A 24,040-nucleotide genomic window follows, 5' to 3' on the forward strand; every position below is an offset into this window, starting at 1 on the left:
AAAAGTTCGCGTGCAAACGCGCTGTGCCTTGCAAGAAAAAGCGGTGCACCGTTTCCCAGCACGAATATGAAGTTTCCTCACCGAAGTCGGAAGGCAAGAAATGTTTTAAGGTGTGTTTGAAGAAGACTTCACACACGCAAAATGAACAATTATGCGAGCGCATTTTGGTTGCCCAAACCAGCCGATCAATGTTCGTCGCCAAGAGAACTATCGTGCCTGCAGTTGTGTCAGTGACCGTTAACAGAGATTCATTTATAACTAACCATCGTTCACAGCAGCTGCACGTTTTCGATATATGCGGTGTAGGCCCGCAGAATTAAACGCATTTCAAAGTTTACATGCGCACATTTTAGGCAAAGCTTACTTTTACGATTAATTCATACTGCAGGCTAGCCGGCTGCTTCGTAGGAGCAAATCTTCAACTGGAAAAATATTCAAGATGGGCGAGCTTCTAGATCAAATTTATTTCGTACAAGGGAATGGATCAACAATGGCTACTGGCAGCAGCGCAAGAGTCCTGGTTCTTGGAGCCTTGGTGGGCAGAATTCAAAGTAATTGGAAAGGGAAGAAGCCATTAAGAGTAACAACGAGGTATTTTTATTGCAGTAATCACAGCAAGATGGCAATTTTGCAAAGTAATTATTCACACATTGCAGACTGTAATATGACAACACATTTGTCTCGTTCTCTTCATAGTGCCCAGGTCAATTTACTATAACACAGCAATTTGCTATAACACAGGCTTATAGGCGCATCACCATTCGAATATTCTACGCTTCCGAACCTGTCAATCGCCTATGAGTGAAAGCAACTTGTACTGCATTTAAATGAAAGGCAACGAAAACAAATTCTACAAATACAGATGTACATGCATATCGTTACTCTGATTTCTAATTTTCTGTAGAAAACATCACTCTTTTCTGCAGTTGACATGCAGATTATCCATGGAATTTACACATGAACAATATTTGCGTTAAGTGAGCTTTTAAGTGGTCGCTGCAATAAATACTTTCTGCCACGGAACCATAGTGCTCTACGTCAAGCGTCCATTGTTCAAGAAACCGTGTTTTCGTGCGATTTTCTTATTCCGTTTCCACTCGTACTAGAGCCAACGAGGATTTAATACCTGCATTCTTTATTCAGCAAATTCATGTACATATTCTCTTGAACAAGAGGTTCAGCCATGATGGATTACAAATGTGGAGAAATAAGAAACTTCTGCAAGTTTCTGCTCTCCTGAACGTTGTTCAGTACATGCACATAACCAGTCAGAGACGCAAAAATGTTACACAAAAATGAAACAGTCGTTCGTCAGGGCAATTACTAACATCCTCTAACAATCCAAGCAGCATGTCCGGGTCATCTCTTTCCTACGGCCCCCAAATTTGCAGCGCATACACCACCATCCCAGCGAACAGACCCTGCAACAATGTCTTCCTCGCTTATAGGGTAGATCGAAATGGTCTCGAGCAGTGATTCTTGGCGATGAGGAATTCTTCGCACAGGTCCCTAACGTCAGAACAACCTAGAACGCAAGTAAAAAACAAAGCACATACTCTGTGGTTTTTCATGAACAAAATAGATAGTTAAACAAACCACAAACCGAGGCATCATTACAGTTTCCCCCGACTCATTGACGCACCATGTAAGTGTAGCAGGTTGCGGATACATATAGAGAATGCAGGGATAGTAACCAGAAACGCATCTGGCTGGTTACCCTATGCCGGGGGACGGGAAAGGGGCAAGAGAAAGATGGAAGAGAGAGGACAGAAAGCGGAAGTGAATTAGCCTTGACAGCAATAAGTCAACGACATTCCCAAATGTCAGTCGCGCTCAAAAAACGCTAAAGCGGCTTCATGGTCTCGTGGGTTCGCGAGAGAATCGGCGATGTTCAACTAACGCCTACAAGGATACCGACCGCTCGTCATGGTGTCGCAATGCGCAGTACAGTTAAAACACACGGAAACTACAAGGGGCGCCAGGAAGAAAAACGCGCTTTGAAAGGGAAGCTTTTTTCGTGGCTCTGGCGAGTTTAAGACCGAGTTTGGTTGCGGTTGTGGTTGTAGTGTGCAGTGGAGGGTGGGGGACAGCAATGAGCCATGATATTCGCCACCAAGACAGCCCAATGAGCATCGTTACGCATAGCGCTCCGTATCCTCTTTTCGTTCTTCATTCCCGCATGGTTGCGCTAGGAGCATATTTTCGGTGAGTGGGTGTAGACTTGCCGTGGCGATAGCAGGAAGATGGGCGGAGATGCATTAAGCGCACCCATTGGCTGACGCAAGCAGTAACGTCATATGGTGAGAGAGGGTAGACACAAGAATTGTCTGGTAGAAGGCAGTGCAGGTCGGGGCAGTGAAGTGGAGTGATCACGCACAACGGGATTGGCATGATGAACCAGCGCTCGGTCAGCAGCGGTGGCTGAGTGGACGAGGAAGCTTCACCTAGTCTCTGGGATCGGCATATATTTAGAACGCTGCTCTTAGGCGCTCGTTCGTGCGGGGAACGTTGGCATCCTTGGTAACCGAGCGAACGAGCACTGCGAAGGATGAAACAGCGAACGCCGAGAGCCGCGGCAGATGAAGGACGGTGAAGAGAGTGCGAGAAGGAAAGCGGAGGAGGAGGGTGCAGCGGTACCATGAGGCCTAAAGTGGCGAAGGAAGGTATGGGGACACCGCGAGAAGAAAAGCGAAGTACCGCTCCAGACGGGCTCTAGGGCGACGACGGCTTTGCAGGGACGCCGGAGTAGCGCGTGACGCCTGTTCACCCATGGCGCCACTGGTAGCATATATGGAAACAAAGCGCTGCATGAGCAGAAGAGTTCCAGTGGCGGCTGTTGTGAATTGCGTCCCCACGTCACCTGCGCGCTGTCCCTCCTGATCTTCCGATTTGTGAGGAGTCGAGGTACACTTCGCTCCGTTTGCAATGTCTGCACGAGAGAGATTGTCCGCACCAGCAGTATATCGCGAAATGAAAACGTATAGTGACGTATAGAGCTGCGGTCAAATTTCGCATTAGGGAGTACCATAGTCGTCGGTGAAATTTGTATTGCCTTTTGCATCATTAGCTGGTCTATAACAGCCCTTCGAGATTGTTTGCTTTGTCACTTCTCTATTTAGTGTCTAAAAAAATGAGTGTGTAGGACTTAGTGGTAGCCTTTGTTTTTTAAACTGCAGCGGCAAGTTGTTTTACCTGAAATATTGCTTCCTTTCCTTCAAGCTATAAAGTTCTCAACTGCGATGCGAGTGCGAGGGCCGTAGGGCGGTGCCGCTAAGTGCGGATCTCCGGGAACGGGAGGGGAGGGGGAGTGACCTACAGGTTCTACTACAAGCCACCCATCCCCCCTCCCTCACAGACAGCACCCCCATTCGTGTAGCACGGTCCCTCTTTGTAACATTGTAAAACGGTCCCTATATTCACAATGAGAAAAAAAAAAAGGTTGTGTAGGTGAAATGAACCTCTCCTTCTCCTACGCGCTCCAATTGCACATCCCAAGGCCTGGCAAAGACGAAGTCACTGCATGCAGTTAAAGGTGCTGTGTGCGATTGACCATCGCCCGTCGACTCACCAGTGGTCGAGCAGATCCCTGCATTTACCCGAATCCCGACAAAAGGCACGGCATAAGATATCCCACACAGCTGTCGCTATGGCGTTCAGGCGCTTAACCCAATGATTTCTTTCACGTAGCTGGCAGTTGTATTCATATGAAGGTGGAATGCGCACCCACTCGCGTGCCAAAATTTCGGTTTAAGGTAACGAAATTTGAGGAGGTGAAATTCATGACGGAGCCTCCCGCTACAGCAACGTTCACAGCCTACTCTGCAGCTACAGGGCGTAAAATCCTACCGTCGATGTGGATTGCTTTTAATACTTTTGGGAGAGATGGCCCTGCATAGTGCCCTATTTTTCCCAAGCCCTCACCGTTTATTGAAAGCCAGAAGAAATTCGATAGAGTTCTCCAAGTGAGAACGCTCTTTAGTAGCAGGGGGTACTCAGAAAACTATATCTGTACTTCTTTATTAAGAGAGAGAGGGGGAGGTTGCATAGACCTATCTTATTTCAAAAAGCGCAAGACATACTGAGTGCACACTATACAGAACAACAAAAAAGTGCAAACAGCTCACCGAGGAGTCGCATAGTGTGCTCAAGTTCCTCTCTCAATATGTGCAACACTCTGTCGACACCTTGCTTGCCCTGCGTAGAAGATTGCGTTGGAGAGGAAGCTCCGAGATAGAATGCATACTTTCCAAACATTTTACAAAGTACAAGCTGAGTACACACGTGACAAACTTTCAGGGAAACGTCACTCAATGCACTTTCGCATGTAGTGGTCATTGCACGTTCCCATCTGATCTGGAAAGTAGCGTATTCGTTTGCCGAAGAAAAGCATAAATACAATTCATGAATATTAAGAGAATACCATGCGCTGTGAGAATCCGTTTAAGGGACGCAACATTTGGTGTTTGTGACAGGGTTTTGTAGCGAAATGTTTTACAGCGAAGCTGTCTATGGCTGACATCTGGAAAAAAATTTGTACGAGATGTTCACAAAAGCAAGTCACGGCGATCCCTCTGAATGCTATCATCTTATCTACCTTGTTATGACGTATGATCTTTATTGTCATATAGAAAACGTGCAATGGGCGGCGTTCTTAGGCATCCCATTTCAGCGTCGGAAAGCATAATAAAACGCAATAGCGTACACATCAATCGTCGACTATAACATCGACCTACCGTGCCCGACGGCAAGTGAATTTTACCCTTCCTGTTAGAACAGTTTGGAATTGAGTGCTACGTGGACGTCAACGTGCCGACCACGCGTCACCGGTCATGTATAGATTTACCGTTTGGCAACAACTTGCCTAGCATAGCAGTACAACCTATCACGGTGCACCACAGCGACCGCAAAGCTATGGTCACTGTGATAACGAATGAGACGAAATAAAGACGATAAAGACCGCGAAGTTACGTGAATGTGTATTTATCAAATGAATATGCCATTAATTATATAAATTATTATAGTTTTCAATATAGTCACCCCTATTCAGCTTCGATGGTTATCCTTCTTCGCAGAGCGGATGGGCAGTAAATTTTTTCGTTCTGGTTTTAGTTTCGCTCTACTAAAAAACGTTCCATTGCATTTCTGCTCCAAAGCAACAAAAAAAAAGAATTCCATAGCGGGTCATAACAGTTTTTCTTCACATGCAAAAATTTTCGAAGCAAAGTAACGAAATAACATAGGATTTATTTTTCTCAATTTGCCAATTATGAATTCTGGGACCATGCTCAGTGCCTTGAGTCAAGGCATTGAGCATAATCTCAGAAGCAGTCCATCGAGTTTACTCGCCGAAATGTGGCATTGTTGTTCCGATAAAAAGAGCTTACAACGAACATAAACAAACCGTAAACCTTCCGCAACGAAGCGCTGAACCCGTAGAAAACGAAACGATAAGCTCTTCAGCGCGTATGCGGGCCCTGGGTTTTGCATCGATGCCGATCTGCTAGTGCACAGAGCGATAGGATTTGCTTATTGGAGCGCTCCGCCGGCTGTCACTCGCACTTCCCTGCCTGAGATATGCGTTTATGCGGGCCCCTAATATACACGTGAATTCTGATGCTGCCTGACGTCGGTTGTTTCTGGTTGCTGAGTTGCCCCTTTAGCCGCAAATCGATAAAAGAATATTTCGGTTTCACTCTAACAGAAATAAAGAAGGGGCCCTATAGCGTAAAACTATTCCAATGTGTTTTTATTCCGATCTACTGACGTCAAATTTGCGTAACCGCCGACGCAAGCATCGGGCGGTCACCCACAGGGTTGTCTGACCAGACCAACGAAACGCTATCCTGGTTCATAGGAGGTCACATTTCTTTGCTTCAAAAACGAATATCATTGCCTACACTGAGCGGCTTGTCTTATCTAATTGACTCATGAGAGGCGAGGAGCACGCTCAAGTGGACAGGGATTCGATGGGGCCGAGCCACTGCACTGAAAATCGATAACCAGATGAAGAGGGTGGTGCAGGCGTCTGTGATTGGTCCGCTTTCCTTTACTTAACTTGCGGTGGCTCCTCGACAATAGGGGCGACATGCAACGGAAGCTGAAGAGTGACGCTCAAACTGATCCTCAGCAAAGAAAAGTTAGCAGAACGAGGTCGTAAACGTGCCGAAAGTGCTCGAAAACGTTACGCGGCCACGCAAGTGTTTTATTACATGCAAATAAACCCATGCTCTCCGACAGTACCAAGCAGCCAGCGCCTGAGCGATCAGCGGCAGCCATCTTTTATTCCTTGTGAAACGGGCAGCCTGCGGCTTTTCAGAAGAAAATTCTGTTTTGTTCCGCATATTAATGTATCATTAATGCGCACACGTCACTTTGACGCGGTGAGTTTTTGCGGTTTTGTGACGCCACGCGAAAGGCAGGTGAAGTGGGCGCAGCCCGAAAACGTTTGACCAATAGACGAGGGTTAATGGCGAAGAGGCGTGGAATCATAAATAAATATTTTTGTTTTGTTTGGTCAAATCATGCATAATGCGTGTGTACATGTTATATCAGATGGGGAGCTATTGTGGTTTTCGTGACGTCGCGTGACAGACAGGTGAAGTGGGGGTGGTCCAAAAAAGTTTTTGACCAATCGCGCAATGTATGCATTCAGTTTATTCTTTCGGGAACCTGTGGCTGGAAATACAATGGAATATAACTTCAGCATTTGTTAAATTTGTCGCGAAAAAAGTTCCAACCAGGCACGCGAAGGTGAAAACCATAGGTAAGCTGCCCTTATGACAAATCTCATTTGTTATCGATGGTTAAATAACTATTAACGCGAAGCTTACATTCCTTTGCCTCTTTGCCACATTTAGGCCTGCTGGCACGATTCGTGCATGATGCGCCATAAAGAGCAATGATTCACGCTTCAAATGCTCATTGGCCCTGTGCCAGTGATGGTTCATGGTAGGCTCTGTTTTCGTCCCGTCCACATGCATTACGCCTGCTGGCTGCTGTCTCGCACGACGGGCCAGTTCCCGAAACAGTGCAAAGCAAAAGAGCCGGAGATACCACGGACACTATACACCGATCTCAGATGTGATTTCTAACGCGATAAAAATGGGATGAAAGCGTGCACTGAGTACGGAGGAGGCATAGGGTTGTAGGAACCGTTGAGAGGATCAGGAACGCCTTCAGTATACAGCGACGCGTAGTTGAATTGAAACACACGAGCATGCTGACTGGCGAACGCAAAATGGAGCAGCTTCGAGTGGCGGCGATGAGCATTTGCTGGTCGGGGTGAACATAATCCCCAGACACGCGAAACGGAGCGACGTCGATGTGTAGCGAAGAATGGTTCAGAACGTGAATGCAGAATTGCTCGTAAATGCGAAATCAGGTCTCATCGACATATGCAGTGATGTGACAGCAAGGAAACAGCACCATGCCGTTTCGGACTGCAAACATTTGCTCAGAGAAACACTGCTTTCCGGACAAGTTGACCGAACTCACGTGCATAACAGTTTACGCAGAAGACGCGCCGCCTGTTAATGGCCACCCTGGGAAATTCGCCGAAGGCTCGGCGCTACGCTCCCGTGAGATATCGAAAAAGAAGAAAACCGGCTTACGTCGTATGCGAGTCCCCACAGCACAGGTCGTCCCACGAACACCGCCCGAGCTCCCAGCGCGAGCGCCTTGGCGACGTCCGCACCTGTTCGCACTCCGCTGTCCAAGTATACTTCCATCTTGTCACCAACAGCGGCGACGATCTCGGGCAGAACGTCAATCTGAAACGGGCGTATGTGGTTTCTAAACAGCATAGAATCATTGCAGGCGGGTATCCACTGCTTCCGGTGCGACCGATAAATGCAGGGACACTAGTCTACTTTCACAAAAATAAGGTCCTACGTCAGTGCACGCCACGGACGTCCGGCGAATGAAGAGAGGCTTTCAACCATTTTCGACATAGCACGCGCGTCTGCCACGAAATCGGTAACATGGTGGCTGGAGGAAAATGGTCATAGGCGAAAAGCATAACGGGCGCGTGGCCACTGTTGAATCGAGCTTTCTCTACCTGGGCTATCAGTGCCGCCTGGCAGATACCCTGTTTTCTTTCTTCTAGTTAGAACAGATTTGTTTTTGAGATCACCTGTGAAGGGAAAATTTTTTCACCTTCTATGTTGGTTTACCTCAAGAGGCGGACACGTTCTACTTTTACTACAAAACGCAGCGTCCAAGCAGCTCATTAAGAATTTTGCTTTGCTGTTTTGGTGAATTGAACACTATATTTGAATTTTTAAAGTAAAGTTTGCGAAAACTGATTCGAGGCTCATTTAGAGCACGATAGAATGCATAGGTCATGATCTTTATTACAGTGTATACATAGGGATGAGCGGTCACATTGGCACAACATCTGATTGTTCCTCCGCCTTAGTTAATTAAATATTTCACCAGTGAGTTTCTCAGTCAAAAATTGTTTCAGTAATACTTCTCATTTCACGTTTATAGTGAAGTTCCACCGATAAAGTGAAGATGTGATAGAGATTCTAGATTGAAGTAAAAGTTTGCTAAGTGGAATGGTCCTTGTTCCTCGCAATGAACAACTGTGGGAGCTTCTAGCTTCTCTGCCAAACGTTCACGCTAGGCCACTCTCAGAGGACTTTATTTTGAGTTGGGGACTAATCATCATACCGTGCAGGTGAAGCAACGCGCTGAACAGGGCAAAGTGGAGAGAATACAAGCAGCGAGTGTCGGGCCTGCGCGTGTGCTTCCCGCATTGTCCAGTTCATTTCTCAGATTCACCTACAAGGTTCGATGTTTATTTCGAGTCCTTAATTGCTGACCGGATATATTCTACAATGACAATGTGGGTCATGCTGCAATTGTTCCACGTCACGAGAGTACTGGGGCGATGACTTACGATGGCGCCATCTTCCGGTATGACGATGTAAGACGGATAACAGGGCGCGTTAATCAATTTGGCTACCTGAACTCAAACGAAGCACTGCGATAGCGCTCTCATAGGCAGTTATTTGAATGCCTTCTAAACGAGGGACTTTGCTGCTGTGTCGTTAGTTTTGGTCCATACTCGATAGCTGTCTGGAAACCCTGTGAACGAATGCGGTGCTGTTGTGCCCATTTACGCAATTGGGTGTCAGAAAATAAAGGGAATCATTCGTTGGGTTATTGCCGGTTGGCTCGCTTTGTCGACCTGTAGGCGGCCATGCCACATTGGCCGCGCGGGTTCTAGATCATTCTAATTTTTTTGAAGGCATTATCTCCCCTGTAGCCATGCCGGCCATGTCATGAGTTTTTCTGGCGTCCTTCCACCGCCACCATTTCTGCCTGCGCAGGGCCACCCACCCGTTCCGTGTCTCTGCATTGCTTAGAGACATCGACCATGCCAGGGACACTCAACGTGGCCCAGCTCCCTGGCCCGGGCCAAGTTTATCCACCCAATACTCTTCCGAAAACCCTGTCTAGTGAGTTCGGCGCCCCCTTCGCCGCAGACATTGGTCTCGCCAAGGGTTTCGTCCATCTGATCAAGATCCGACTCGCGGTGCCTCCTGTGGCATCAAAACTTCGCGCACGGCTCGTAGTTCCTCCTTCTCTGACCACACAGGTCATTTCCACCGCACACGAAGACAACCCTGGAATAATTCGCACGAAGGGGCGACTAGGGGAGCGGTTTTGGTGGCCTGGCATGGGCTAGCAAGTTCAAATTGCCATCCGCAACTGCATAGTCTCCCAGGCTGCAGGCCAGAGTGCCAAGATTGCAGTAACTCCGCTGCAAGCTGTGCTCCTGGCAGAGCGTCCATGCCAGAAGGTCGCCATCGCCATCGTCGGTTCCATGGAAAGAGCGCCTAACGATTGTAGGTTTGCTATAACCCTCGTGGACTACTTTTCCAAGTGACCTGAAGTACAATTCTTCAGCGACGTGTCGACGCGCACAGTGACAATCTTTCTGCTCTCAGTATTTTCTCGAGAGAGCTACGCCGACGAAGTTGCGTGTGACAACGGGCGTCAGTTTTGTTCCCGAGAATTCAACCAGTCCCTGAAGGATCGTGCCATTCGCCTCTCTCACCCTGTGGTGTATTACCCCCAGGCGAATAGAGTTGTAGAATGATTCAACCGCGTTTTCAAGAAATTCGTGCAGACACCTCTGCTGGAACATTGACCGCTCCACCCAGTGGCCATCGAATACCTTGGCATCTACCGATGCGCACTACACGCAACCACGGCAATCGCCCCGGCTCTGCTGCTGCAGAGGAAGCTGCGGAGAACACGCCAGGACTTCGTCGGGAACACGTCGTCTTCCTTTTTCGAGCACCCAGCCACCAAAGTCCGTCAGCTGCGCCGTTGGGTGAAGCACAAGCAAGAGAGCTGCAAGAAGCCGACATGTTTTCGTCGAGCGGCAAAGAAGACTAACATCGCAGTTGGTGACTTCGTCCGGGTGAGTAAACACTCCGTCACCTTCAAGGGAGGCTACTCGTTAGTGAGTCCCCGCAAAGTGCTGGAGCAGCGTGGACAGTCCTCTGTCCGCCTCGATGATGGTGGGACCTGGTATGCATCCAAGCTTGCCGAAGCCCCTTCGAGTCCTCATAATCTACGTCCAGAGGAGACCTGGAGCGCAAAAGAGGCTAGCATACCGAGGTTCCCGTTACCGGAGAACCCTGGGCCACCAGCTGCTTGTAGGCATCTCAAGCGGCGGCTGCGTCTTTGCCTGCTCCTGTGGCCTCTTCCTGCTGTTGTGGCCGACCGGGCTACTCCTGACCCGGACCCTCCTGAACCGCAACCGGGTCCGGCGCCTGTTCGTGTCCAACCGCCACGGACAAGACAACCTCCGAAACTTGACGGCGACTATGTGCGACAGCTCTATTAGTTTTTTGTCTTTTTTGTATAGTCTGTGCTGTTTTGAACATTTTGTAGAGAATTGTTTTTGTAGAGAGAGAATGGAGTTATCGTGAGTTTCGTATACAGAATTTGTATTTACTGCAGAGTTTACTTGCGTTAAATGATGTTCGTTTGTTGTTGACCAGTCAGCGCTTTTATTTGCCTTATATTTTCCTCATGAGCGCGAATTGTTAATGTACAAAGCACGTTGCAGTACTATCTCACTAACAGCTTACTAAACCACTGAAAGTATTAAGGGGACGATATGTTGCGTCATTGGTTTTGGTCGGTACTCGATACCTGTCTGGAAACCCTCTGAACGACTGTGGCGCTGTTGTCCCCATGTATACAATTGGGTGTCAGAAAATAAAGGGGCTCATTCAGTTGTGGCTAGTTGGCTCTCTTCTTCGTTGGCCGGTAGGCCGCAATACCACATTTGGTAACGGCAATAGCACTAGTCCTGGGCTAACTGCGAACCCTCAACACAGTGTACGCGACGTTATCTTCACAAAATACATATATTGCCACAGAGTGCGAAAGCCGCAAGGCAGTCCGTCGAGCCGTTTTCTTTACAGCATGCAGTGTTTTAGCTCCCGTTGTCGGCGACTTTCAAGTGACAGGTAGAGCTTCCAAACGTACTTGTTAATGGTTCTTTAATAAAGATGGATGAATTCCTGTATTTGATTTAAAAGGACGTGTTCGTTTTCTTGGTACGAGATACCATATCTGCTGAACCATAATTCTACAGTTTTGGCGAGCCAAAAATAGGTCACGTTCAGAAAAGTTGCCTGTGCGGTGGCTCAAGGTTCAGGATCGCAGTGTTTAACGCTTCACATATATATTATATATATATATATATATGGTGGGCCGCGACGTGAAAAATTTATCGTTGTTCGTGTGAGCAGAATGTACATATGCCTTCCGTGATCCCCAGGAAATAGCTCATAACCCATTTTCGGCGTCATGACCAGCAGTCTGAGAAAACCTGAGCCAGGCACTTCGTTTCCCACTGGGACCTGCTATGCTCCTTCGCCACTATTCAAACTTTCTTTTACTGTGAATTGCTTTGGATATAACCTTGATTATCGTGGTTCAGCTGCGCACCACAGCATTGTTCAGGCTTCCGTGCCGTTGTTACCACTTTCATTCTCAGCCCACTTCGGTAGTTTCGCAGCCGACGCGGAAGATGTAACACCGTGAATCCTCGTGCCACGTCACAGTGACTGCAGCACCCTTCTTTCTAGTTGTGTGGCTCGCCGTCATAGCTTAAAAACGTTCAACGTTGACATTGTTGTTGTGAAATGTTGACAACCGGCATCATCGCACCACAACAGCTTCTTGTTCGTATACACACTGGCGCCGAGCGTGCCCGTGAGTGGCTTGCAAGAGGGACATCTGGGGACTTTTGCTGGAGACCTTCCTAAGATCTGGGGAAAGTTTTCTAGGAACTCTTTTTTTTAATGTGCGTTTGGCTAGGTACTACGGAGGATGGCGCGCTTTGCTCAATCCCTGTGTAAGCATCGCTTAAAGGGACAGTAAAGGTTACTATGAAGTCAAGCTAAAGTGATAAAGCAATGTTCCAGAACGTCTAAGGCGTCAATATAATCGCGAACAGAGCTTTAGCAACCGAGAAATTGAGGCAAATGCATGACACGATTTGAGACCCCCCAGCGAAATTCCGGTACTACACCGATGACGAAGGTACTCCTCATCATAATTTATGTCACTAGTACTGAACTACACCTATTAAAAAGATAATTTTATGAGGTTATAATACGGAAGAAAATGCTGCTTGTCAACTTCTGTTCGATTCTAAGAAAAAATAACATTTCGACGATACCGTTCAGTAGTATGGGTGGTAGAACGGTTTCGTTTTCGCTCGAATCTGCGCGCTCGACTCTGCTCCTCGCGCGCTTTAGAGTTTCAGTTGTTTCGTTATGGCGTCGTGCTGCGCTAGTTGTGCTGGCACGCGAAACTTACATTTGGAACAAGCAGCGAGAATGCCACGCCCATGTTATGTCGTGGGATGCGCGAACGGTCCGCGGAACTTGGCCAAGGGCAGTTGCAGCTGCGAATCCAACGTTACTTATCACTGTGTGCCAACGAGTGAACCTCTCCGTTCGAAGTGATTATGTGCCGTACCTCTGCCACGGCGCGTTGGCAAAGAGCCGAAAAATCGCATAGTGTGCTAGCTGCCCTTTCGTCCAGAGGATTACGAGTTTAACGCCGACTTACTGAAGTCGTGTGGAGTGCCTTTCAAAGCAATCCTTTCCCGTAGCGCTGTTCCGTCAGCCTTGCCAGCATTCTCCGAAGCACAAGAACAACTGCAGCTCGAAGACGGGACGGTAAATGCGGAATTTGGTTTTCACGAAGGAAAACCTACAAATGTGCGAATATATAAGCCATGACACACAGTTGCTGTCGTAGTAGTACGCAACGATGCCGGCAGCGCGAGCCCTCAGCAGCAGGTTACGTTCATCAGTGCTTGTATCGCTGAAGTCGAGCCCAGCATCGCGAGCCAATGTGTCGTTGTCAGGGCCGTCCATTGCAACAAGCGCCAAAGTTGGCGTCATAAAATAAAGAACCGGCTTATCTTCGCGCGCTTTTCCTTCCGCTAGCCACCATAGCTCCGCATTCGCGCTGCTGTTGGCTTTGTCTTGGTTCTTTATCTAGCCGCGCGTTTGCGTTTTGCGCAGAAAAGCCGTAGCGCCGTCTGCGGGCGTCGTTTTACTCACCGACAGCGCACCGTCGCTGTGAGACCATGACGTCAGCACTCCTCGATAGGAGGGCGGGTGATTTGAACTGCGCTAGAGGTACGCGGACGCTCCAGAACGTATTTTCTCTTAAAATAAGTATCTTGTTCGCATGAAACAAGCGTCTCGAGGTTTCTGGGATGGCATTTCGACAGTTCACGTTGACTTAATATTAATTTTTAGTGTCTCTTTAAGCTTGCGTTCCAGCTAGATCATGATGGCCAATACAGAGTCCGTAATGGCGAAGTGGCAGTTTTTTTGTCGTTAGTGGGCGGCCTGTGTCATTGGGGCGCAGGGAGCATAGGGTTTGCGGCTTCGCATTGCGTCTTCGGCGCTGTGCCCGTGCCACGGTCGTCGGCCACGGCAGGAATACGTGCCACTGGGACGGCGTATGGCCGCCCATGAACAAGAGCCCAATTAGAACCGGCAAATGGATATTTAACAATCAAGTGAATTCGCAGTAACAACTTCTCATTGTGCATTGGCCTGCGACATCTACCTTACCGCAACACCTCTACCCCAGCGAACTGCTCCCTTTGGCAGGCTGGTGCTGAAGCATAGGTAAAGAACAACTATATACTACGGAAGACAAAGAGGCAAATGATGTAATAATGCAGAAATTTGAAAAAGAATTAATAAGAAATTTCGACGACGATTGCGATACTCTATAAGGGTGCTTTAAATACGGGATTTGTTGTGGCAAAGAATTTGATTCTGAACGACAGGGTGCTTTCGGCGACGGCGCGGAGCCTATGCCGGGCAGCTCGTTTGGCAGCCCAGTAGCAGCAGCGGCAGACGAAGCGTTTCCACCGGTTGCGTCGCTCATTGTTCAGAAAGAAGTGAACGTGTTGCTCGCGTGGAGCACATTCTCTAGCGGCAGTGGCGCCGCAGGCGAAGTACCACATGCGCACTATATCCGAGGCCCACGCCATCGCTTTGTTTGCGCGCGCGCCGCATGCTTGGTTGCCGTCGATGCTCCAGTTTCCTCCTCACCCTTCCGGCATGCTCTTCTCTCATTTCCACATCATAGTTCCGCTGCACCCTTCTCTCCGCTTTCGTCCTCGCGCCTGATGGCAATCATCGCTTTTTTCATCCCCCTCTTCGCGCCGCACTCGCTTTCGAGCAACGACTCCAAGGCACGCCGACGCTCGCTGCAGGAACGAACGTCCAAGATCTGCACTCTAAAAAGCTCTATGGAATAGGCAATACGAAAAAAAAGGACCTGCCAGTCGCGACCCGAATGCGTTGGCACTGCGCCACCAAAACCGGTAGGAAAGTAAGCTTATTCCGGAGTATCTAACCGCTGCCGCATGGAGCAGCTCGGCTAGGGATAAATGGAGCGAAGCGCCGTCCTCTTCCGTGGAACAGTGGTACCTAGGGAAAGGCAGATTCCGAGAAGCGAAAGTGCCAAGATGTCTGGCTCGCAACTCCTGCATGCGCGGGACGCTCGGGCAAATGGGAAAACGAAGATATCTATGAACACCCCTATGGTCGAGCGATCATCCCCATCATCGTTGTCCATCTTCCTTCTTTCGTTCCCCAATGCACGGCAGTAGGCTCGAGTGGTGAAGCTCGGGCCGACCTCTCTACTCATCGATAAATAAATTATTCCGCTAATACTATGCTCCTTTTGTAGATACAGATATTGTGCAAGCTTTATGCAGTTTTCTTTCCTTTGTTTTATTTGAGGTGGGGTGGGGGAAGAGAGTCGCCGTATTAGACCAAGTTTTAAGACCCTGGAAGTTATTTTTTATGCTGTTTGGTAGTAATTGGTCAATGAGGTACTTCAAGCATGATTCACGCACCGTGGCCGGGGTTCCATCCAGCTGGCGGCCTCCGTGGTTGGACACGATGACGGCGGCTGCTCCGTGGCGGTGTGCTTGGAGCGCCGCTTCGGCTGCAATGCGAAGAGCCAGTGTATAGTCGCAGCAGCTTGTGCGATTTCTTAGTTCGCGGCGATAGAGAAAGCAACGCTTGCGATAAAGACGGGACTGTGCGTCCCGTATCTGCTATACATGCGGTCACTATTGCTCGTTATTCGATCCCCATGGTTTGCATTTTAAATGCAGACACATTCGCAACACGTGCTACAGCTGCGCACTGTGTTTAGGCACGTCAACGTAATCATATCAATGCCACCTGGTGTTTCTCGGCTAGCTTACAACCCATGAAGAAGTGGACGAAGAAGCCGCCACGCGCCAGCTGGCGAACGTAGCTCCGTGTCCAGTAGCCCTCTAATTAAGGCTTTTGTTTCGTTCTGCTGCGTGACAAAGTATCGTAAGATAAAAAATGCTGTGGTACAATCACTCATACACGAGAGCTACCTTTTTTTTTTTTCTCACACCCGGTCAAACTAATCACGCGAGCGAGGAACACAAGTTCTTGTAAGAGAGCTGCCCACTTGGCCACAAGTACGCAGCTCGTATTTGGGGACAACACGAACAGAGAGATACGCGAAATATGTGCCACGAACAAGGCACTACGGAACATGCGACAGTATCCAAGGTAAGACGCGCTCCGCAAGCATATCGAAGCAATAATACGAAAAATTTAGGAAATATTGTTTTGAAGACTGCCCACATTCTTGAGTATAGAAAAAGGATATAACACTATCCTTGCGGCCCGTGCTCTCCGAATGCGCCGCCGGCGGAGGCGGACAAGAACGTCGCCTCCAAGGATTCTGACTAGAATAGAAAAGGCAGTGGGGCCCCCACAGCAGGCTTCACAAATGCCGCAAGTGTATATGGAAGTTGAAGCGGTTTCTCATATCTGCTCAAAAGAATATGGACAAATCACTCACACAAAGCAGCCTTTACGTCTGCACCGACAGGATTATGTGATCCGATCTGGTGAAACATCTAAAACAAATCAGAGGCAGCAGCTGGGCCTTTCGACATATCCTGTTCCCTTATACCCTCCCGATTCTCTCGCCTATAATCAGCGCACGTAGTTAAACAAACACTGTATCCTGCGAGGAAAATCAATATGCTGCGCAGTCGTTCATGGCTTACACGCAAAGGAGAATGTTCAGACTACTCGAAAACATAGTAAGAGTGCGCTGTTTTCATGCGGTCATAACCGGCCTCCCGGCGAAAGTGCTTCAGGAGGTGATCGTCTTCAACCGATAGCGGGATTACATCTCTCACGGCAATCGCCTGAACTACTCCGAAGCAGCCGGGTAGTAGTCATAATTCGGCGTTCTCACGCGACCTCCCTTCCCAGGAAGTGACCAAGCACAGAGCAGCTTTTTTTCGGCTATCTCACGAAAACTGATGCAGTTTACGGCGCACGCAATTTCGTAGCGCATTCGGAAGCAATACATACGCTTGCATGTTTAGCCGGGAGCATTGCAGAAGTGCACGCTGTATTGTTCTGCGCCAGGCTAGCGCCTGTTTCTTGGTTAGCTGGGGATGAGTTGGTGGGTACCGGACCCTTCCCAGCCGTCGGTGATTGCTTTGTAGCTGACCATGCGGTCTCCTCTCGTTCACGGCTGGGCTGGTTCACTTGCTCGGCGAGTAAGTCCTCGAGCTACGTTGTGAGCTGTTCTTCCAGAACTATTTCTTTACGCGGCACGAAAAGCTCAGGACAGCATTAACCTCAGTATATTAAGGCCTCGGAAGAGTAGAGATGATTGTTCTGAGGAGAGGGACGGGTGACGCGACGTTCGAATGAGGGTAGAGCGGTCAGTTCAACAGCGGCCCCCCTTGTCAACAAGGAAAAGCACATTAGCGCGGTTGAGAGTGACGACGAATGATGAACTTCAAAAGTAGCGAGGCATCAAAGAGTCGGATGAGAATGACGAAAAATTAGAAATATATTCGCATTGCAATGGCGTTGAAACGATTGCAATCTATTTGCATGGTGCGAGACGTGCTTAAAAAGAAACTACCCTGACTGTCTTCAGTTTTACAAGGTATCTTTCATATAGAAAACACAAGAAGATCAATGAAAGTAATATTAGTACATCTGGTGACATTTTTCAAGAGCAGAAGACGTGCCTAAAGGCAGATGCGTTGGCTGTATGTTTTGCTCCAGAAAGATATGCAGACTTTCGACAGGGGTCATTGATGTGCACCTTTGCGCTGCCCTGGTGCGTGATAACTTTAATAGAAGCACAAAAAATAAATAAAGTTTAAACAAGTTTCTAAAGGATTAAGTAATGTGTCAGCAAATTAATTCTGGAATGCTCATCCACAATTCTTTTGTGTGTTAAGGCATAGTGCAACCCGCTACTGGTTTTCGTTATCTTGCTTAATTATTTGTTCAAGCAAGCTGAATGCTCTGTCGTTGTTTAACGCACAATCACCTCAAACAAATAAATGTAGGATTTTTAGTGTCCATTCTTAGAACAATACTTCAAGGCTACGCGGATGTTGCAAAATTTTTCAGCATTGGTTAGAGAGATGCCAATGGAAAAGGAAACAAATTATTGCCTCAGTGCATGTTTCTTTTGAATGGCATTTCGACACGTTAATTGGCTCAACCCTCGTCTTCGCAGCCTTATATTTGTTTTCCCAGCACCGGGTTGGATCCCCGCGAACTTACGTCAACAAATAAGCATATTATATCCCAATCTAATGAAAAAGAACTACGTTGCCTACGCAGTACATGCGCTGCACTTAACACCCTGAATCATGAATCAAAATTATACAGCGCCCAATTTTGGACACATGTCCAATATCCTAAAATGTGCAGTGAAAAGTTTACACCATTATAATAAAGCCGAATAAAGCAATGTGAATGACATGTTCCATGTCACATTATGTTTGGACATGAGCGTTACCCTTTCGGGAAAGCAATTTTCTCTTTAATAAAAAAAAAAAGCTTCTACACTCTTAAACAAATGTACACCCTTTAGGTCGGATCTTCCCACACAACAATAATCGTCATCTGTCTTGCTTGCGTTTCCTTTCTTAAAAACGATGCGCTCGGTACTTTCATGCCGAGAACGCTCTGTCGTCCTGATATCGCTTATGTCGTTCGTCATTAGGCAGTGCCAGACTCGAAGCGGAAATGCGGGCAAGACAAATGACAATTATTAATGTGTGACAGGAAACGACCCAAAGTGTGTAAGTTTGTTAGGAGTGAAGTGGCCGTGTGTTATCAGTTGCCTGAAAGGCACTAGAGCAGCGTATATACATTTACGCCAAATTTTTGCGCTCGAGTTCCATTACTGTACATCGGCATGGTCATATGAGATGCAAGTATGAAATGAAATGACTGGCGGTGTGTAAAGGAGTGTTCATCTAATCTTTCGCTATACCGCGTGTCCCAGGTCACATTACGCAAGCTGTGTTAAAAAAAGAAATTTTAAGAAATCACGTTTCCAAATAGGATTATAAGACTTGCGATGTTAAGTTGTGAGAGGTCTGACGACCAAACATCATGAGCTTTAAGCTCGTATCTTCCAACACATTCTTTATTTTTTTTTCAAGCGACGCTAGTATTGGCTCACAAGTTTTGGTGGTGGTCTGGTAACGCAAAAACCCAGTTGCTCCCAGGGCAAATCAGCTGCGGGAAAGGGCTTTTCAATGAGTTGACAGCTGCGCCGGTGCCGAGGCATGAGTCATTAGCAAGGATTCCCGCTGCATAGGCGCGCGTTCCCGCCACGCGCGCAGCTAATCAGAGCCGTTTCGCTTCTGCAGAGAAGGAAAAGGGCAGGAAAGGGTTTCGAACACGCTTCACCGGCGTCGTTTCCGTTCAGTTCACTCTAGGAAAACGGATGCGACGGCCACACATTGTGCGTTCCCCCGAGGAAATGGCAGCATCGACGAGCAGCGAGTAGTCGCCTGTTGAGGTACCCGCCGTGGTTGCTCAGTGGCTATGGTGCAGGGCTGCTGAGCACGAGGTCGCCGGATCAAACCCCGGCCATGGCGGCCGCATTTCTTTGGGGGCGCAATGCGAAAACACCCGCGTACTTAGATTTAGGTGCATGTTAAGGAACCCCAGGTGGTCGAAATTACCGAAGTCCTCCACTACGGCGCGCCTCATCATGAGAAATTCGTTTTGGCACGTAAAACCCCATAAATTTTTTTAAGTCGCCCGTTAACGGGCTCGCCATCGGCGCGCCGACCCAGCGGTCAGAGCCGCCCGAGCCCAGGCAATCCGACAGCAACCAGAAGATACGGAGCTGAGAGAATGGGAGGCCGAAGCAATCTGGCACCTTTGACTGTGGCTTGCTTTACCGTGACGAACATTACGCGCACGCGGAGCAAGCCCGCGTAACTTAATTTTCCGGTAGGAAAAGGGTTCGTCATCTTTTTCTTTCAACAGCTTGGCTAACATTAGATGGGACACCGTATAAATTGCCACGCAACTGTTTAGAAGCTGTAGCAAGATCGTTCTTATAGCACTTTGAAGCACGGGCATTGTGATCAAAGGAAGTACTTTCTTTAATTTCATGGCAGCAATTTTTGTGGAAAGCCTGCCGCTTGAAAATACTCAACTTCTTCATCTATATTATGCGTCCTAAAGAGTGAGCAGGCGTTGTGCCACTCTCGATGGCATCTACCTGCCTTATCCTTCCCTATTCTCTGATCAACTGTATGCGTGTTTTCATATCGACTAATCGAATAGTAATCTGTCAGTGTTCAGCTAGTCATGAGACGAAATGGACTAAAGTGTAATGTGTATTTCTCTCACAGTTACAGAGCAGCCAGGAAAAGCAGACGCAAGGCAGCACGCTGCTTGACGCCACTTTAACCTAGCCCGGCGTTAATCAGTTCAAGCATGAATTCAATTCCATTTCATTTTCCTATCTTGCAGTAAACATGGAAGGATTGCAGAAAAAAGTTGCCCCAGGGCAGCTTGAGTCTATAAACTTAATCCTCAGCAGAGGCCGTACTGGACTTTGTACAATTTTAAAGACATGGATAAGTACACCAAGAAATCACCAAAGGATACAGGAAATCGGAATATGTACACATCGGTAAGCAAGCTTAAAGCATGCTATTTAAATACATAGTATGAAGTTCACCACCCGAACAGGAAGGCAAATTTAGATTTATAAGAGCATAGCTGTTGAGCCGGAATAGTATAATGAAGGCGTTCATTTCTAAGATTAGGTCGATGTGTCGGTACCACCCATTCCAAGCCATGTCTTACTAATTAGCCTAATACTTAATTACTTAGTTCTGCTAGTTTTATGAGGTTGCCTACACGATTTCTAATTTGCAATTTGAGGATGACACTAAGGTGATATTTATATATGTTATTTACATTAATCACTAGGGAATGAGTAAAGAAAGCTTCACTTGGCGGGTCGGTATGACAAATTACACATATGTCGGATATATCTATTTTGGATTAAGTGAATGCGTTTAAGGTTAGTGAACGTTGTGGTACCCCAAATGAACTGGCAATAATTTAAATGTGGGTTGAAGGCTCAATTGTAAAGCAGCATATGTGTTTGTGTGAAAAGGATATATTTTAAATGTCCTATAGCACCAGTGATTTGAGCTATTTTGCTTGGTATCAATTTAGTGTGATAATTCCATGACATATTGGAGGAAAATATAACGCCTAGGCATTTGAACTGCTCCACTGTTTCTACGTACAGGACGTGAATTTAAAAGAATATATTCATGTGGTGGAATCAGTTGTTTTTCGGCCTAAATATGATAGCCTTAGTCTTACCTTCATTGATCTTCATTGAATTATCTGTGGACCAATCCTCGAGAGCTTTCGCTGTGACGTTACATTGATCAGGAAGTTCGGGAACGTTATTACCGGCAAAAAATAGACTTGCATCATCAGCATAGTGGACAAACTTTGCGTTATAACTAATGTTCATCGTTTATATAAATGTTGAGGAGCAAGGGTCCCCGTGTCCTAGGTCCTCTATGGACACCGCATATAATATGTCTTGGTTCTGACTGTACACCATTATTTAATGCCGCTGCTTGCCTAAATTATAGATAGGAGTTTAATAGGGACAGTGCTTTATTTCCGAAACCGTAGTACTGCAATTTATTTAGCAAGTCGTTATGATGATGACGTAAAAAACCTTTCAAAAATCCACAAATGCACCAAGGATAACAACTCTTTGTGTTCGAATAACCCTGAGACAGTTGATTTGCCTTTACAGAAGCCAAACTGAAATGGTGTTAGCCCATTAGAGTTATGAAGCCAGGCAGTCTTAGATGAAGCTTTCTTTTAAGGGCTTTTGAAAACAATGGCAGAATTGAGATTTGTCTGTAGTTTCAAAGAACATTTTGATCTACTTTTTTGTAAAGATAAACGGCTTTCGCTAACCGAATTTTCTCCGAAAAAATTGCACTTACTATGCAGATGTTAAAGGTGTGAGCAAGTATGGAGGCGATTTTTTCAGCTACATGCTTACATGCTTGACTGGCTGTATTTGACTGTCATCATCGTCACAGTCAATGTTGTTAAGATTTCTTATGACTGACGCTACTTCGCCTTCCGCAATTTGATGCAGAAAAAGTAATATATAATTTCGAATGTGTATATGTTTGCAAACATCAGATTGAGCAGCACGAGTAGTGAAGTGTGTTAAAAAGCTATTGAATACATTAGAGAATTCCACAGCAGAAACTTCCTTTCATAAATATTTAATTTGGGTAATACAGTGTGTGCCCTATTACCGATAAAAGTGCTTTAAATCTTCTGCATAGTGCACTTTGTCGAGCGTTCTGGACATCTAGAAGTGATAGGTGAGAGGAAGTTCGTGCGGATTGAAATTTTTTGGTCAATTTGTTTCGATATTTCTCAAAGGCCGTGAGGTCCTCAACCTGTCGAGTACCCAAAAATTTTCTGTATAACTAAAGTTTTCTGTAGTACTAAAATTTTCTGTTTCGCTGCGAGCTCTGGCGTTATCCAGGGCTTGCAGATTTTGCGACTTTTCGTGCATGTCACGAGAGGAAAGCAGTCATGATATATTTCTCTAAAGGTATCAATAAGCATATTATAGGCTCAGTTTGCATCATCTAGTCAAGCTATCTTGCTTCAATCTATTTTAACGAGCTCATCACCAAAGGGTGTCACTGATATCTCCGTAATTGCTTGATATGTGATTCTTCCAGATTTTCTCCCTATTGTAACAGGCTTTTCTATACAAACAAACAAGGGAAAGGAGAAAGCGAGAGAGGAAAGGCAGGAAAAACATGATACGATAATCACTAATGCAACAGTATCTCACAATAACCAATAAATCGAGTTTCTTATACGCTCACTGACAAATGGATTGAACCGAACCAGGCCGGGTCGGGCCGAGTCTGAATATTTATGGTCCGGGCTGAGTACAAGCCAGGTTTGAAATCACTGGACCGACCTTAGGGGGGCCAACACATGCCACTTTCGGGTTCGGGACGGGCCTGGTCCCAAATAAATTGCCCGTGTAGTGCTTTAAGTTCAGCTCCCCTTTGAACACAGTCGTTATTGCGGCGCATCTTCCAACAGACAGGATGTTTGTGACGCACATGGGTTTCCCATTCGCGCGTTGGAACTATCTGATCAGTCCTATGCCCAATGTTTGTGCAAGAAGTCCATCAAATTCCGACCTTTATCGTACGGCAGGCTGCATGGTTTGAAACATACGTGTTCACCCTTCTACGGCTGCACACTGCACAGAGTTCACAGCGCCATCGAGAAACTATGTGCTTACCAGTAAGGACGCCCTTGACGACCACGGGCAGCTTCGAGAGCCCGCGTAGCCATTCGATGTCGTTCAACGTAGCCGAAGCCAGACGATCCTTGTCCCTCAAATATGATTCCTGGAGCTTGCATCCATGGACCTCATCCGTATATGATGCCTCCAAATTGGCCAAACTGCGACAATGCCACAGTCGGATACGGGAGATAGTAATTGTAATCCTTGATAAAATCCTTAAATAAAGTAGTTTTAATATTCGTGGGAAGATAATGAACCATCAAACCAGCTCATCCAAGAGCGTGACTGTGTTATAAGAGCTCGGGGATCAAGTTTAACGCTGTTTTTCCAGTGTTTTGTCTGTCTCCGAATTTCATTTCGGCGCATCACTTTCGTTATGAGGCAAGTTGATTGTGAGCAGCTTGTGCTAAACTATATCTGCCTCTGTGTTGCCCGGAATGCCACAGTGACTAAGAATCCACTGAAATGAAATTTAATGTTGCAAACTATTACTTTTGTATGTATCTTTTGTACACTAGATCATGACCACTTTTGTTTATGCTTGCGAAAATAATGCTCAATGGCGACGCCTGGTAGTCTCGGGGTGACTTATTTCAGTGGGCGTGGTTATGAACATGTGAGGGTCGAGGGAGACATTATGGCGTAATGTTTTGCTGTATAGACCTTTCATGATGTGTACGTTCTCTGTTCTCTCGTAGAGGATAGGTGGAATCCATACGCTGAAGTTCCTCTTAACACGATCCATGTGTGACTTGAATGTAATCTCCTTAGAAGTAGTAGA

At 46.9% G+C, this 24,040-nt stretch overlaps 1 protein-coding gene across 1 annotated transcript in view; it reads right to left on the bottom strand.

Annotated features, from left to right (window-relative positions):
• Positions 1–574: 574 nt before the first annotated feature.
• Positions 575–24,040, bottom strand: part of LOC126527869 (2-Hydroxyacid oxidase 1-like) — a 29,153-nt gene continuing 5,687 nt past the window's right edge. The window contains exons 2-6 of the mRNA XM_055069027.2: positions 23,254–23,417; positions 15,434–15,525; positions 7,611–7,769; positions 4,125–4,194; positions 575–1,525 (exon numbers count right to left, since the gene is read on the bottom strand). Coding sequence (XP_054925002.1) covers positions 1,443–1,525; positions 4,125–4,194; positions 7,611–7,769; positions 15,434–15,525; positions 23,254–23,417 — 568 coding nt within the window. The 3' untranslated portion in view covers positions 575–1,442. The remainder of the gene's footprint in view (positions 1,526–4,124; positions 4,195–7,610; positions 7,770–15,433; positions 15,526–23,253; positions 23,418–24,040) is intronic.

Source organism: Dermacentor andersoni, chromosome 9 (assembly GCF_023375885.2).
Source record: "Dermacentor andersoni chromosome 9, qqDerAnde1_hic_scaffold, whole genome shotgun sequence".
NCBI classification, from domain to species: domain Eukaryota; kingdom Metazoa; phylum Arthropoda; class Arachnida; order Ixodida; family Ixodidae; genus Dermacentor; species Dermacentor andersoni.